This window comes from Pollachius pollachius (assembly GCF_949987615.1).
Source record: "Pollachius pollachius genome assembly, chromosome: 4".
NCBI classification, from domain to species: domain Eukaryota; kingdom Metazoa; phylum Chordata; class Actinopteri; order Gadiformes; family Gadidae; genus Pollachius; species Pollachius pollachius.
In genome coordinates, this window is record NC_136937.1 from 28,360,401 (window position 1) to 28,377,757 (window position 17,357).

The 17,357-nt window shown below is 49.6% G+C and overlaps 1 protein-coding gene across 1 annotated transcript in view; it reads left to right on the forward strand.

The window, feature by feature from the left end:
* The window catches only part of LOC307074733 (CLIP-associating protein 1-B-like), a 53,877-nt gene that overhangs the window by 4,048 nt on the left and 32,472 nt on the right, over positions 1–17,357 (forward strand). Inside the window, exons 3-11 of the mRNA XM_079735005.1 lie at positions 1,022–1,125; positions 1,399–1,490; positions 2,144–2,219; positions 4,185–4,282; positions 4,801–4,871; positions 15,744–15,884; positions 15,999–16,075; positions 16,364–16,456; positions 17,047–17,192. Coding sequence (XP_079591131.1) covers positions 1,022–1,125; positions 1,399–1,490; positions 2,144–2,219; positions 4,185–4,282; positions 4,801–4,871; positions 15,744–15,884; positions 15,999–16,075; positions 16,364–16,456; positions 17,047–17,192 — 898 coding nt within the window. The remainder of the gene's footprint in view (positions 1–1,021; positions 1,126–1,398; positions 1,491–2,143; positions 2,220–4,184; positions 4,283–4,800; positions 4,872–15,743; positions 15,885–15,998; positions 16,076–16,363; positions 16,457–17,046; positions 17,193–17,357) is intronic.

Here is a 17,357-nt window from a genome sequence, read left to right on the forward strand (position 1 = left end):
TACAACTAAATAGATTGGATTACCAAAATTTAATTTGTTTTACACACAATATTGTCTTTCTTGGATCCAAAACAATTTTTTTTTATTGGACATGGGCTGGGTCAGTCCCAGCTCTAATTCAACAACTCATATCTACCATAATACCATGATGTACATCAGAGCAGATGATGAAGGGCCTGAATAGAGGCTTTTATGAAGTATAAGCTTAATGATATTGTTTGATTTGCGATTCATTCATATTTTCTTTTATCAAATATCATATATTCTTCATTGTTTAAAGATGAAGATAAAATACAAATAATACAAGTTTTCACTCTTCTTCTGCACTTCTACAAACAATTTCAAGTCGTTAAATATTTGTTACGCCGCCAAATGGAAAGCTACCAGACGTCTGAGCGCTGATGTTGAGGCTAAAGTAAATGTTAAAATGTGAGTAAATACCTGCAGGATAACCTATACTTCCACTTGGGTCTGTCTGGCTGTCTGTGTGTCTGTGTCTGTGTGTCTGTCCTGTCTTTCCTGTATGTCCTGTCTTGTCTGTCTGGCCTTCCATTCGTTGGTCTGTCTCTGTGTCTGTGTTCTGTCTGTCTGTCTGTCTGTCTGCCTGTCTGTCTGTCTGTCTGGCCGTCTGTCTGTGTGTCTGTCCTGTCTTTCCTGTATGTCCTGTCTTGTCTGTCTGACATTCCGTTCGTTGGTCTGTCTGTTTGTCTGTCTGTCTGTCTGTCTGGCTGTCTGTCGGTGTCTTTCTGTGTGTCTGTGTGTCTGTGTGCTGTCTGTCTGTCTGTCTGCCTGCCTGCCTGCCTGTCTGTCTGTCTGTGTGTCTGTCTGTGTGTCTGTGTGTCTGTCTGTGTGCCTGCCTGCCTGCCTGTCTGTCTGTCTGTCTGTCTGTCTATCTGTCGGTGTGTCTGTCTGTCTGCCTGCCTGCCTGCCTGCCTGCCTGCCTGCCTGTCTGTCTGTCTGTCTGTCTGTCTGTCTGCCTGCCTGTCTGCCTGTCTGTCTGTCTGTGTGCTGTGTGTCTCAGTGCTGCCCAGCCTGATGGATCGGCTGGGCGATGCCAAGGACGCGGTCCGGGACCAGGACCAGGCCCTGCTCTTGAAGATCATGGACCAAGCCGCAAATCCACAGGTACCAGACGCACACACACACTTGCTCGCTCACTCACACTTTTTTGGTAATGCGTACACGTACACACACACGCACACACACACATTGCTCCAAAATAATATGCACATTTCATTCATTATTTTATTTAATTTATTATGGAGTTCAAATGAAAAATCCAAAGAAACAATGCCGATAATCTCTCAAATTTAGTCACACACACACTCACACACACAGACACACACACACACACACAGGTGGTGTAACTCCATCCCGGTGCTCGGTTTGTGTCTTTAGTACGTGTGGGAGCGCATGCTGGGCGGATTCAAGCACAAGAACACCAGGAGCCGAGAGGGACTGTGCCAGTGCCTCATCGCCACCCTCAACGTGTGAGTCTGTCGGGTTGCCCCGCCTCCGAGGCGCTAAGCCTTCCGGGAGCTGGCAGTACATCAGAATGCATCATGGGAGTTTTCAGTTGGTACTGTTTAAGGGAACTGAAGAGTGGTTGTAGTAATGTAAATTCAAAGTAAAGGTAATGATACCGTAGCTAGGCTATTCAAAATTAATTTCTATAGTGGACAGTATGACCATGTTGTTTTGAAACCTTTTTCGGTCTCTTTTTCTAAAAGCTAAAAAAGAGACCGGTGTCCAGACAGGATATTTTGGGGTCTTCTTTTTCTTTTGCAGAATTGCCTCCATTTTGGAATTAAAGGAGCATAGGAATGTTAAGTTATGTTGTTGGTAGTAATGGTGTTGGGTCATTGTTTAGAAATTAATCGTGAAATGTTTTGGGGAGTGTTTGAAACTGCCACAGCGTTTCTCATGCGAGGCGTAGCAGAACAAGGTTTCCGTTTGCCTCAGGTCGGGACAAAATAAAAAAAGAAAGAATCCCATGATGCACTCTGATGTACAAGCCCTGTAGCAGTGTATTTATACAGTGACCAGTCCAAACGGTGTTGTTTTTAATCCTTTTTTGACTCTTTTTTTCTAAGAGAGTCTGTCTCCAGACAGGGTGTTTTAGCTCCCTCTTTTTCTTCTTCAGATTTGGATCTCAGAGCCTGACACTCAGCAAGATAGTCCCTCACATCTGTAACCTCCTTGGGGACCCCACGAGTCAGGTACGCACGCCTGGAAACTATGTATATTGTAGATGTACTATTGTAATGGTAAAGTATAGTTTAGTTCATGGGGCTACTCTTTTTATGTACCAGGACAAGGTCAGTAGACAAAACCAGTGAAGTTATGTCTAAGCCCTGGTACCTGAACCATGAGTAGTGTTACGAGCGACACCTGTGTTTGTCAGATGAAGAGCCACAGTGGAAAGTGTCTGTGGTGGACTGCTATGAGAACTCAACACGGAGCTTCAAAGATGATCCGTTAGCACCTCCTACTGCTGAAACACTGGTACTGAAGCCGAGTTTGGCGTGGACTTGTGTGAACACAGCCCCAATTGTGCGTCAGCTGTCTTCAACAGCTACATGAAACGTGTTTTATTTTAAGTGCTTTGCATGGTACACAAAGACACTTCACATACAATTTAAGACAAATATTGATATCAAATACATGCAGAAATAGATGTTTGGATGCAGCCGCTTGTTGTTGGGCAAATTAAGTCACACATATAGTTACACATATATATCTTTCTAAGAGGGTTCCTGGCTAATAAGGCGGGTGAGCCCATCGCGGGCTAGCTGTTGAACTGTCAGGAATAAGATGGCGTCCGAGTCTGTTGTCCGGTGATAAGCTGCAGTGCTCCGTCATCACCGGAACAACGCTTCCTCCAGAACAACAGGAAGTCTAGCGCACACACACTTCCTTTGTGGATTTGGCTAGCTGACCAACGCACACCCACATACACACATGCACACGCAGACAGACAGACAGACAGACAGACAGACAGACAGACAGACACACAGACACACAGACACATAGACACATAGACACACAGACACACAGACACAGACACACATATCCATACACACATACACACACACACATACATACATACATACATACATACATACATACATACATACATACATACACATAAATGCATGTGCACAGACATACACAGTCATAGACATGCGCACGCACGCACGCACGCACACACACACACACACACACACATACACACATACATACATACACATGCACACACACAGGCCCACCTAAATGCTGACTCACGTAAACTACATAGCAGGAAGTGGACATTGTCTCTGGCTGATAAATTGCTGGTTGCACGGTTCAGTCAGGCTATTATAAGACCAACGGTAACTGCTTGTTGCAGCAGTATGCAAGAGTTGTTGTTTACTGCCACAGCTGACTGGTGTCTGATTAATTAAACATGATTTGTTTTGATTTAGTTCACATTTTCACAGGTATAGGTCCTTTCCAAGTTGTCATTTCGAGTTAAACAAGTTTTCAAACTGAGCAATCACACATTGGCAGCCACTCAATAGTAGCCTGGATGAATTATTCACGAGCATTCATCCAAAGAATGACAAATACATTATCTTGTATTCGTGCTTTCATCTGCACAATTATAATGAGATGGTGATGAAACAGGACAGAGATGAGCTGAAACAGGACAGAGATGAGCTGCAACAGGACAGAGATGAGCTGAAACAGGACAGAGATGAGCTGAAACGGAACAGAGATGAGCTGAAACAGGACAGCGATGAGCTGAAACAGGACAGAGATGAGCTGAAACAGGACAGAGATGAGCTGAAACAGGACAGAGATGAGCTGAAACAGGACAGAGATGAGCTGAAACAGGACAGAGATGAGCTGAAACAGGACAGAGATGAGCTGAAACGGAACAGAGATGAGCTGAAACAGGACAGAGATGAGCTGAAACGGAACAGAGATGAGCTGATACAGGACAGAGATGAGCTCAAACAGGACAGCGATGAGCTGAAACAGGACAGCGATGAGCTGAAACAGGACAGAGATATAGTAGGAGTTGCAGATGGTTAGTCTCAACTAGTTGGCATTCACATATCTGGTTTAACATCTAGACCGTTAACTGTTATATCTCTCTCTCTCTCTCTCTCTCTCTCTCTCTCTCTCTCTCTCTCTCCCAGGTGCGTGACGGTGCTATGAACTGCCTGGTGGAGATCTACCGCCACGTTGGGGAGCGGGTGAGGATGGACCTGGGGAAGAAGGGGCTGCCTCAGTCACGGTGAGTCAAAGGACCAGGAAGCAGTTTGGCTGCCCAAATAAGGGCAGTGCTGTCTTCTGGGATCGATGTATAACCATAAAAAAATATTAGGTATAAAAATCAAAGTTGCAATTTATTTTTCGCTAAGGCTAGAGCCCTGCTTTATATAAAATATATATATATATATATTAATAATCAATACTTTGGTTTAGCAGACTGGTAGGAGGCCTAGACATGTCACCCTCATGCTTCGTGATGTGTCATTTATATAGAACGGAGGAGCGAGTTTTTTTGGACATCTGCTCTATTGGAAAGGGGGGGGGGGGGGAGGTATTTTGGGATGGTGGTGTGATGTTCTGATGGCCTCTTTATCTCATCCACACACACACACACACGCACACACCTTTTTTCCGTTCCGTTGTGTCTTGTCGCCCGTCGCTACTCAGCCGTCCGTCATCGAGACGATGACTTTTGATGCCCGTCAAATCCCTCCGGATTGACTGACTCTGTCGCCGTCTGCTCGTTCCTCTTCTCCGCAGGTTGAACGTCATCTTCAGTAAATTTGACGAGGTCCAGCGGTCGGGCAGCATGGTCCTCTCGCCCCTGTCCGGTGAGTCTTCAGCCGACCCTGAGATACATGGCTGTAACGTTGCTGGGGGTTACACACCTCCTGGTCGGCTTTCACGAGGCTCCTCCAAACACAAGGACAAAGGGAGGTGGTGGTGTTGGGAACTGGTTCATTGTAGACGTTTGAAGACAACGATATATGACCTGCTGCTCCGTGTTGCTAGCAGGAGGTGTGTGTGTGTGTGTGTGTGTGTGTGTGTGTGTGTGTGTGTGTGTGTGTTGGGCGCACACGCACAACCAAACGGGTTGAGCGCCGACCTCATGTTTCGTTAGCGCCTCACCTCCGTGCGTTTTACAAACGGGGAGTGTTTGCATTTCATTCGTTGGCCGAGTTTGGTCATTGCGGCCCAACCTGTAGACAGACGAGCCTACCTGTCTCTCTACCTACGTACCCCAGGTACCTGCGTGGATTCTGCCCTTGCCCATATTGCGTGACGGGGTCTTCCACTATGCTAGGCAGGCTTTTCACTAAAGCTAGCGAGCTAGTCGTGTGTTTTGGGGGAGTGGTTTTGGAGGAAGGCCTTGAAAGGAGGGGTGGGAATTTCTTCAGTTTGTATACTTTTAAAATGGAGCCTACTCTGGTTAGGGTTAGGGTTCTTTTGCATTGCCTACCCTAGCTTTAAGCAGAAGAGCAAGCTTGGTCGGACACTGGAGTCAAGGTGGGGGTGGGTGCTTTATTATGGTAGATAATAGTAAGTTGTTGAATTAGAGCTGGGACTGACCCAAGCTTCGTGACAATGTCCAATAAAAACGCCAGAACAAACGTTGAGCTGAAGGCGGTGATGAAGGGCTGTGCTTTTGAAGGCAGTAGGGAGTGAGCCTCCCGGACTGTCTGGGAATGGGGAATCGGAGGAAACATTTCACTCCCTGAAGATGTTAAATGAACAGGAAGGACTCAAACATGCAGAATAAGCCATTTTCCAAGCCCCCAATGCCGTAATCTTGCAGAGCAAAGAAAGAGCTCACTCCAATGGGACCTGACCGATTTGCATACAGTCTTTAAAGTAGTAGATAAATGGATCCCAGTCAGAACTGTATCTACACTATCCATCCAGCGAAACGGAGAGAGAGGGTACTACACATCTCACCTCTGTCCCACAGAGATGCATGCTTCCATGTGACACACACGATGTATCACTGGGACTTCTTCTGGCTGAAGCAGAGACCCAATCACAGCAATGGAATCCGTGGTGGAGGCTAAGCTAAATAAAGCACGCAGTACTGGTTATTTGGCGTTATTCAAATGTAGGCCGTTTGGACGAGCAAACATCTGCATGCAAAGGGCTCCGAGTTTCTTCAGGGCCGGCCGCTCCCGGGAGAGAGCCATTAGAGGGAGGTCAGCCCAGTCGCCGTGGTAACAGGCCACCTGTAGTCTTTTCAAAGGGGGTGTTGTGCGTCAATGCCGCGGTGACTGACAGCTCGGTGAATGTCACCGAAGCAGAGCGGCGGAAAGTGTTTTAGGCAGGGGGAGAAGGGGGAGGGGGGGAGAAGGAGGGAGGGAGGGGGGGAGGAAGGGTAGGAGGGAGGGAGGGAGGGAAGGAGTGAGGGAGGGAGGGAGGGAGGGAGGAAGGGTAGGAGGGAGGGAGGGGGGGAGAAGGAGTGAGGGAGGGAGGAAGGGAAGGAGGGAGGGAGGGGGGGAGAAGGAGTGAGGGAGGGAGGGAGGGAGGGAGGGGGGGAGAAGGGGGAGGGAGGGAGGGGGGGAGAAGGAGGGAAGGAGGGAGGGAGGGGGGGAGAAGGGGGAGGGAGGGAGGGGGGGAGAAGGAGTGAGGGAGGGAGGGAGGGAGGAAGGGTAGGAGGGAGGGAGGGGGGGAGAAGGAGGGAGGAAGGAGGGAGGGAGGGGGGGAGAAGGGGGAGGGAGGGAGGGGGGGAGAAGGAGGGAAGGAGGGAGGGAGGGGGGAGGAAGGGAAGGAGGGAGGGAGATGGAATCAAACGACAGAAAGGATTGATCTTCCAATCGAGGACTGCCAATTGGGCCAGTTTGAAGTTTAAAGAATTAAACCGAGAAAAGTTCAAAGATACAGAAAGACAATGTGAGAGTGGGAAAGAGGGAAGGGGAGAGGGGAGGGATTTGTTATCATCCTGGAGTTTGAGTTGATAGAAAACCCTGAACCATCTTACTTTGTAATCGCTGTGCTCTTATTTTGGAGGAGAGTTGTCAGCTGTCGTCTGTGCAGTCACAAGACGTGTGTGTGTGTGTGTGTTCGTGTGTGTGTGTGTGTGTGTGTGTGTGTGTGTGTGTGTGTCAGTGCATCAGCAGTAAAACGGTGATGGGACACTCCCCCGTCCTCTTGCCCTCAGCTGTGTGTGTGTGTGTGTGTGTGTGTGTGTGTGTGTGTGTGTGTGTGTGTGTGTGTGTGTGTGTAAGGGGGGGGCAGGCTGTCAGCAGCTAGTGCCTCCAAGTCACACAGGGTAGTGTCAGCTCCTCTCGCTCCTTCCTGATCGACCGGAAAGGCGACACTTGTCTCCTCCTTCTAGGACATAGCTCATCGGTTGAGTCGCACGGGATGAACACTTTCAGGTAAAATGAGTATCGTATTCCTTCCTACCATTGATATGGCCTGATTTACTGGCTGCTGCAAACGCGCAGATGCACGCGGGTGTTCAGTTTGTCAGGAGATTGCTTATAGCGTTCGTCTCGGCAGTGCTTTATTTGAAAGCATTTCTCTGTATTCGCGAGCGAGTTGATCTGTCTGCACCATTCATCATTGCTTCCGGAGCGTCTGCAGCGGCGACACACATCAGAGCCAGGTACCGTCCCGTTTCCTCATGTTACTCGTGTGTCCTACGCTGACTGACTGGTTCTCTGTTGTTTGTAGCAGCCCTACTTTTGCACAAACAAAAGAAGAAGGAAAGTTGTGTGGCGTCGTTTCTTTTTTAAGGGTCTTAATTTGTTGTTCACTCGACACGATGCGACTTTATCGTCCTGGAAAGTGGATCGTTGCCTTTTTGCTTCTCTTGGCATCAACATCAGCGACACTTTAGTACGCTCCACGTAGACACCACGCCTGTGGAAGCCCTGCAAGCCTGCACAGTTAAACCAGTCTCACACCAGGTTTAAATGGACTAGTGTGGCTGCAGCTCCTTAACCACAAAAGTCTTAACGGCGGTGTGATCCAGAGTTAGGTGTATTGCCAAAGAGATCCACATCAAGGAATGACTTTGGCTCGTACTTCAAACAAAGAGACACAATTATGAATTGGGCATAAGGTGGAAGACATACAGGTATTAAAGTAATGTTGTTTTGTGTTATGGTCTCTGAACTCATGCTGTCAGTCTCTAGGGGGCGGTAGGGGAGGCTTTTCCACGTCAGAGGTTTGATAATTATTCGGGTGATTGCTCGCCTGGCATGTGTCCAGCACGTTGAATCTGATTTGAAAATGAAAACATTGGAGAAATGCACTAAGTATCATGGGATATATCGGCGCAACAGCAGTTGTACACTAGTGTTATGGTGCATTATGGGTATGACGTAGTGCAGTATGTAGGGAACCAGATTTGTCTACCGTGCATTTTGAGCAGCCCGACTAAAAATGGATGCCCCATATAGTGCCGTATGCTATGTCACTCACTATGAGAGGTGAGCAAGGTTTTTTGAAGCTCACTTGAACTGATGAAGAAAATGGGTTAAAAGTTTTAAAACATAAATAAAACGAAATATGAAGAAAATGCATTGAAAAATACCCAATTGTTTTCTTGTATCAAACGAAAAAGCCTTGTTGGTAATTTGTTCAGATATTGTGTTGGCGTTCTCTGTGCAAGTAAGGAAGTGCTTGATGAAAAGGCTTTTGATAAATGAATCTGGACTTGACATGAAGTGTTCACTGGGGCTCTTCTCCCAGTGTGACGCAGGTACCACATGACCTGGTGAGAGCTTATTGTCTGTGTTGGAAACCCAGTGCTCTGCTTTCCTCCTGAAAGTCGCAATCTCATTTGCTTTGCCGAAAGATACTCCCTTCTCTGACCTCTGATCGGTCTTAGATCAATGATTTCCTACGATTCTTGAGACTCAATCATGTATGTATGTGTGTTCAAAAGGAGTGTGTGTGTGTGTGTGCAGAGAGAGAGAGAGAGAGAGAGAGAGAGAGAGAGAGAGAGAGAGAGAGAGAGAGAGAGAGAGAGAGAGAGAGAGAGAGAGAGAGAGAGAGAGAGAGAGAGAGAGAGAGAGAGAGAGAGAGAGAGAGAGAGAGAGAGAGAGAGAGAGAGAGAGAGAGAGAGAGAGAGAGAGAGGCAACCATTCAGTTGTTCCATTTCCAACAAGAAACGTTTTACATAATACTTCATTTTGAAACCGACGACTCCCACAGCCAATGTCAACCACCACACTATCGTCACGACAATGCAGCCACTGAATCCAGGCCGATACCCGTCCTGTGCTCCCCCCGCCCCCCCGCTCCAGGACTAGGGTTACCCCCCTGCCTCCCTGGTGAATAATGCAGGTCAGCGCTGGCAGGGAGCCCTCTCTCTCGGCCCCCTGGCCCGGACCTAGGCCAGAGGAGCGGCTCTCATCACGCAGGGAGAACAGCAAGAGGAGGTTCTACTAACAGGGACTGCATCCACTCTAGCTGCGGTTCCCGATGTGGGACATGGGGAACACTATGATGGAGGAGGGTGTCCTTCCCATTTGGCCGACTGGCTGTGGGTGGCATTGTACCGGGATCATGGGTTACATCAAACCAATGCGAGCATGTGTTACTGCAGAGACGTTTTACATGAATCCAAAGGCACTTATGATCGGTTTTGCTCCTTAAAACAAAGGCATTCCGCCTTTCTCCACAAGCTAATTCTTCCTCAGCAGGAACCATGCACACCGGCTAGCTGGATAGCTTCCAAAGCTAGCTAGCTTGCTATCAAAACAAACTGGTCTTGCCAAGTAGGACATGATCGGTAGCTAGCGACTGTGGCTTCATGTGGCTGATGGTGAGGTTAGCTTTGGTGAAATGTGAGTGAACGCAGCGTCTAACCAGCGAGGGTTTGTCCACACTAACTGGTTTGTATTGTTCCCAGGGGAGTTGGCTCTCAAATGCCCTACTGAATACCTCCGCTGTCCTGATGAATGTAGCGGTCTGCTCGGGTTACACACACACACACACACACACACACACACACACACACACACACACACACACACACACACACACACACACACACACACACACATACACATATACATACACACACACACACACACACACACACACACACACACACACCCCTTACAATGTACAAACCCTAAAAGATTGTGTTTTTTTAAATAACGCAGTATAGTTTATTATTGATTCGTTATTGATTATTATTGAACAAAAATCATGTTTCTTATTGAATAAAAGACTAGACGTTGACTGGCCATTCATAATCACAAGCTGGCTATTCTTCCCATTCGTCATTACAGTTGAGACCATGCATGCTCACATCCACCACATCATGTCCTCACCACAACGTGTAATCTTTTGACGTCGCCCAGCATTACGAGCACTGGGTATCTTTCTATGCAACGCTATTAAAGGCTAACCACTTTTATTTTGGCCCGCCGGCCGAGGCAGCGCTAGCCCGGTGTCCGTCAGCCCTCTTCTCTGGGCTTTGTGTTCCTGCCGTAGCTCCCCCTGGGTGGGTGTAACCGTAGACGCCTCGGGGCACCGGAGGAGTGCTAATGAACGCTATCGGGGCCTAGCGCTCCCTCCTGCTGTTGTCCAGGCCCGGATTGTTCTGGTCCGCAGGGGGTTCTGTGTCCATCATACGCCCCGCCCCCCCCCGCTGTGCTCCCATTGGCCGGTTGAACCGTGGGATGGGAACAGACCCTTTTCACAGAGGTGTCCTTGTAGGACCGACCCAGGTGTCCCTGATTACCCCTAATTATGACTGAGCTAGTGAGGATAGGTCTGCTAGCCCTGGGACAGAGAGCCGTAACTGGTGTTATGTGTCCTGTGACGACACCTCTGTGTCAGGGTTACCGAGCTGCTCTACATCACGGCTGTGAAATGCGGAAGGGTTGAGGTATTCGTGGTGGCTGTCATCGTTGTTGTGTAGACGGTTGTTATTGTTCAACATCAGTCCTTCTTGACTCGTTGGAATTTGCATATCTGGATTGAAATCTTGACGGTTAACTGCTGTTATTCAATTTGTTCTCTCTGTCTCTCTCTGTCTCTGTCTCTCTCTCTGTCTCTCTCTCTCTCTCTCTCTCTCTCTCTCTCTCTCTCTCTCTCTCACCAATCACCCTGTGGTTGTGAGCCATTGCATTCCGAGGCTCCAGCATGTCACATTGTGAGCGTAAGCCCGGAGGACAACCTGTCAGACTCCATCAGGCCACCGTTCCGCCGAGGGGTGTTAGGGAACAGGTGCTGAACCTGCTGTATTCTCATCCAACTATTAACTACAAACCCCCCCTCCCTCTCCAAGTGCTTCTTGTTGCTTGTCCTCATTATGCCTGGGATTTAAACCTTAGAGTCTTTCAGTGCGGGGAGTGAAATCACCTGGCACTCATTTGAACCAATCAGAATGAGCGATTGCATAACCAGTTTGATGTATCTATTTTCTCTGGAAGTCCCTGTGGGTGGATTTTGAGCTTTCGTTTGCAGCCGTGGTTACGTGCCAGCAGAGCCCCCTCTGGTGGTCGAAGGAGGTCATTGCAACAGCCGGTGTCTTACTTCCCTGAGGCTATGTTGTAATTGGCCCACTTGTTCCCTCATTCCCTGTTCACTACATAGTGAACACTAGGTAGAGAACTACTTAGGCATCACTGTCTGATAAACAAGCCAACACTTGCAAGATGTTCTGTGTGACAGCTAATTGGCCAAATATACCCGTCCAAGGTCCATCTCTATTGGATTAATCCAATTAAATGAAACCAAATTCAATTTTATTTGTATAGCCCTTAATCACCAAAACAGTCTCAAATGGCTTAGCAGCCTAAATATTTATTTATAGCAATGCATTGCTAACCAATGACGCAATGCATCATGGGATTAAGTGAGCATTAGCTGTACACTTCTTCTACTGTGCATTATAAGTATCGACTAGTGCACTAAATAGGGAAACCAGATACGGTCACTCACATTTCGGGCAACACTACAAAATGGTGGCGCCCCTCTGGGAACAGAATCCTGATGTTTTGGTCACATGGTTTTGTTCCTTTGACTTGTGGGTCAAATTCCACATCAATACATCTGGAAACAATTGTTGACCCGTGGGGAAGTTTCCGAGTTAGCTGAAATGATCGACATTGTTACTGGTTTCTGTGTGGGAGCAAAGCCTTGGGGAATTGTTGAAGGCTGACTCTGCATTGATGCTTAAAGCAAACTATCTCTCTCTCTCTCTCTCTCTTTCCCCCCCCCCCTCCCATCTGGCTCTTCCCTTGTTGTCGAGTCATGATGACACCAAGGCCACACAGTGAATCCCCCCCCCCCCCCCCCATCAGATAATATGATAGAAGGGCTAGAACTCCTTGCCCTATCAATCACACTAAACAAACGTGTGTGTGTGTGCGCACACATGTGTGAAAGATGGGGCGGTGTCCATAGGCCATGCGCACACACACACACACACACACACACACAGTCTGTGACATGTGGCTCACTTCACCGGGGGAGGGGCAGCTCCGCGCCCCCATCCTCTGCCTCCCCCCCCTCCCATTGCTTCCCTTCCGTCTCCTCCTCCCCTCAGTCTATAGAGAGGGCGAGAGAGAGAGAGAGAGAGAGAGCGTCGTGCTGGCTGGCAGCATCGTGCGACGATGTGAGGACCGGAGGAATAGCACCTGGAGAAACAGTCTGTCCTCTGTCTGTCTGTCTGTCTGTCTGTCTTGTCTGTCTGTGTGTGTGTCTCTGTGTTCTGTCTGTCTGCTTGTCCGCCCGGCTGGCTGGCTGGCTGGCTGGCTGGCTGGCTGGCTGGCTGCCTGTCTGTCTGTCTGTCTGTGTGTGTGTCTCTGTGTTCTGTCTGTCTGCTTGTCCGCCCGGCTGGCTGGCTGGCTGGCTGGCTGGCTGGCTGGCTGGCTGCCTGTCTCGCCGCCAGCATGCTGAGGAAGCTGGTTTGTCGGCGCATCTGCTCCTGTAAGCCGCTGGATGATGTGTGTGTGTCTGTGGGGTGGGGGGGTGCATGGGGAGAAGCATGGACGCTTGGCGCGGGGGTGGGGGGGGGGCGGAGAGACGTGGGATCGCGGTCGGTAGTCAGCGATGAGCTGCATGCGTAGCAAACACTGTTACAGCCTCCTGCATTTTAAAGAGCGAGAGGCAGAGGGAGAGAGAGAGAGAGACGCATGTAAATGCCGGTGTGTGTGTGTGTGTGTGTGTGTGTGTGTGTGTGTGTGTCGGGGGGGGGGGGGAGGGGGGAGGGATGACACCATGCCGGTGCGATGCCTTGCTTCAGGAGAGACCGCCCCGCCTTCCCAGTGCACGGTTGAGGTCAGCTGAAGCACGCCGGTGTCCAGGAAAGGGGCTGTGTCAGCGCTAGCAGAGGGTGCAAGACCGCTTGTTTTGTTTGTTGTCCGCGGGCGGGAGTCCAGCGGCGGAACGCTAGCTCTGTTGTCACGTTTTATGCCGTTGCGCCGGGAATCACATTTGCGGCAGTTGTCGGGGGGCGGTGGTGGTCTGTTGCTTTTGTTGTCCTTTTTGCAATTTGGCTGGGGAACACAGCAGATGATGCTGGTTTGGTTTGTTTGTGAATGGGTTCTGCTTTGGTATTGCTTGTTGTCGTCGTTGTCATGATGACCGCTGCTGGGTTCTGCGCTGTGGTGGAGCGTCCTGTCAGTGGATGGCTCGCGGTATGTTCCAAAACAGCAGCAGTATCTTGTGGGAGCGTGTGATGCTGTGCCTATGGGCATTCAGGCTGAAGCATACCTGATCACTTATTTAACTTACCCCCGTTTTATTTTGTTTCCTTTTAGTCGTGGGACTGACAGCCGAGTCCCCATCACTGGGCTGAGCCTGTGTAACACACAAGGGTGTAGCGACATTATAGGAGAGAGGGAGGGAGAGACTCTTGCCTTGTGTGTGATCCTGCATGTTATTTTGTGTGTACTTAATATACACCTTTAATAATTCATGAGGATTGATGGGCTAGACTGGTGGATTCCTCCAGGGTGGGGTGAGGGAGGGTGAAGGGAGGGTGGCTGGAGAGGGGGGGAGGGGGTTAATCTGGTGTCCGGTTATCCCCCTCCCCCCCTCCATGGGGCGGGGGGGGGGGAGGGATAACCTCGGAGCAAGGGTGAGGGAGGGTAGGCTTCAGAATCCACCCTTTTGGCCAACCATTTCTACTAGTGTCCTTCCTTACAGAGAGCCTCAAAGCTAGTCCTCTATGGAAAAGGGAACCATGGAGTTAGTGTTAGTGTCAATGTCAACTGCATGAGGCTAACTAGTCAACATGGTGCGCAACAGGATGCAAACAAGATGGCGTCCACCCACAATAGAATCCGTGCTCAGCTGTCATTGCTGTGGCGCTGCCATGTCCCTTTGAGTTGTTTCAAACAAAACAAAAGCCAGGCCACCACACATCCATTGGGCTCTTTGCCCATGGGCTTCAGGGATGTATCTTTATTATTTATGTTTGAATGATCCGCCTTTAACTTTGTGTCTTTGTGTGCTGGTAGCCACAATGCATCAGGACCAGATAGTGATATTCCTGGTGTTAGCTCTGTGCTAGCATCAGGACCAGATAGTGATATTCCTGGTGTTAGCTCTGTGCTAGCATCAGTGCCAGATTGTGATAGTCCTGGTGTTAGCTCTGTGCTAGCATCAGGACCAGATAGTCATAGTCCTGGTGTCAGCTCTGTGCTAGCATCAGGACCAGATAGTCATAGTCCTGGTGTCAGCTCTTTGCTAGAATCAGGACCAGATAGTGATAGTCCTGGAGTCAGCTCTGTGCTAGCATCAGGACCAGATAGTGATAGTCCTGGTGTTAGCTCTGTGCTAGCATCAGGACCAGATAGTGATAGTCCTGGTGTTAGCTCTGTGCTAGCATCAGGACAAGATAGTGATAGTCCTGGTGTTAGCTCTGTGCTAGCATCAGGACCAGATAGTGATAGTCCTGTTAGTATGTTACATAGTACATTTGTGTGAACTCTGAGTGTACCTGTGGACACTGCAACATATGCTGCATTTTTTAATTTTAATTCAATAGAAATTGCAGCTTTAAAGGAGCTGATTGCTTAATGTTATAATGCTTATTATTATTTTGGGAGGGGTTCCCTCTATATATTCCCTCTCATGGTAAGATGCCTTGAGAGGGAATCCAGGCCACATAACCACTAAAATATGGGAGCTGGCTTTTCCTTGAGCCCTTCAAGCGCGTCCAATGGCCACATATTGCCTTTTTAAGACCCATTGTCTCACAGCACTGTACCATCTCCAAGTTAACGGCTTTCAAATAACAATCAGCATGTGGTTTAGCTCAGCGCAACGGGTTGACTGAAATCTGTCCCCTCGCCGCCACGCGAACAATTACCCACTCGTAACGCACACATTACAATCAACATAACCCTCTAGAGCCAGAACTTATTTCCCATTATCTTAAATCGGTGCCAAAGGCATCTCCTCAGACCCGCTACTACCTCAAAGCCTCAGTTTATATGACGGCGGTAAATCAAACCTGTGGCTGTTGCCAAGAACGCAACACAGCTTCTACTTCTTCTCCAGAAATGGCCGAGAGCCTTTCAAAAGACCCGCTGCCGTTGAGCTAGCCCCGAGTGGGCGTGCAGAACCATGCGATCGTTGACATTCACGGCGTTCCTGGCCCGTCGTCAAACATGGCGATCAAAGTGCTGATTGTCCGGCCTCTGACTGGGGCCCTGTCTCCTCTCCTCGGTCCTCACCACCTCCTCACTCACTCCGTCCCTTCATTCCTTCCTCCCTCCCTCCCTCGCTCCCTCCAGATAAGAACTTCGATGAGGATGACTCTGTGGATGGGGGCCGCTCCACCTCGTCTTCCAAGCCCGCGTCCGCGTCCGGGAGGAAGGCGGTGAGCATGGGCTCCTTCCGGAAGCCTAGCTCGGGCTCCGGCGCCAAGTCCGCAGGTCAGACGCTTACCCGTCGCCACGCCGTCAGCGGCTGCCGCGCTAGCCGCCGCTCAACCAGCCGCCGCGCACCAGTATGTGCTACATCGAAGTCTTTTCTGATTGTCTCTTCAGGGAAAGACGCGGGCAGCGCTGGGGCCGTGGACGAGGAAGACTTCCTCCGAGCCTTTGAAGATGTGCCCACCGTGCAGGTACACGCACACGCACACAGACACACACAGTCACACACAGTCGCACAGATTCACACTCACACACGCCCAGTCACAATGGCCAGCAGTCACAAACATGCTCACAGACACTTTTTTAATTGCAGGCTATTCTCTGGTTCTTATTCTGGGTTAACAGTGTTGAGTGCTGTTTATGATGAATCAACTTGTCTTGTTAGTTACCACAACAAGTATAACATTCAGAACTGGTTGGGGATATGGTTACAAATCCATCTGAAATCCTGAACGTCCTGTGTGCGCGTGTGTCCTCAGCTCCACTCCAACAGAGAGTTGGAGGAGGCTATGACCAAGATCCGGGACGTGCTGTCCGACGACAAGCGAGACTGGGAGCTACGTGTCGCCGCCGTAAGCTAACCCCCGGCTAACATGCTGACATGCTAACGCCCAGCCCAGACACTATACTATAGTTACAGTTTACAGCTAACATGATGACCTAGCCCAACTACTGCACTGTAAAGCCCAGACACCATGCTATACGTACGGCTACAGCCAACATCCTAACCTAGCCCTCCCACTACACTGTAAAGCTAAAACACCATGCTATACGGACAGCTACAGCCTACATGCTATCCTAGCCCACCTACTACACTGTACCGCCCAAACACTATACTATACGTACAGCTACAGCTAAGATGCTGACCTAGCCCACCTACTAAACTGTAAAGCCCAAACACCATATTATACTTACAGGTACAGCTAACATGCTAACCTAGCCCTAATTTAGACTTAACTAGTGAAGTTAAGCCTGCTAGCCGTGCCCAAAGCGGACCAACAATCAGTCTTATGAGCGACACCTGTGTTTGTCCTACGACGACGCCTCTGTGAAAAGGATCCATTCTAAGCCCTCGCCCCCCCACCCCCTCTTGCTCCGCCCCTTCTCCCCCCTTTGCCCCGCCCCCTATCCCCCCTTTGTCCCGCCCCCTGGTCCTCTCCAGCTGAGGAAGGTGCGCTCGCTGCTGCTGGCCGGCGCGGTGGACTTCGACGGCTTCCCCCAGCAGCTGCGGCTCATGGAGGCCGCGTTCAAGCTGTCAGCCAAGGACCTGCGCTCGCAGGTGGTTAGGGAGGCCTGCATCACGCTGGGGTGAGGGCACACACACGGACGGACGGACACACGTACACACATAGTAGGGATGTGAATAACTCAAAATCTTCATGGTCGAATAATCAGCGGGCGGTGCGAACGAATAATCGGTTATTCGATGTGTGCCGACATTCACAAAGGCATCCATGGTTCATCGGCAAGAAA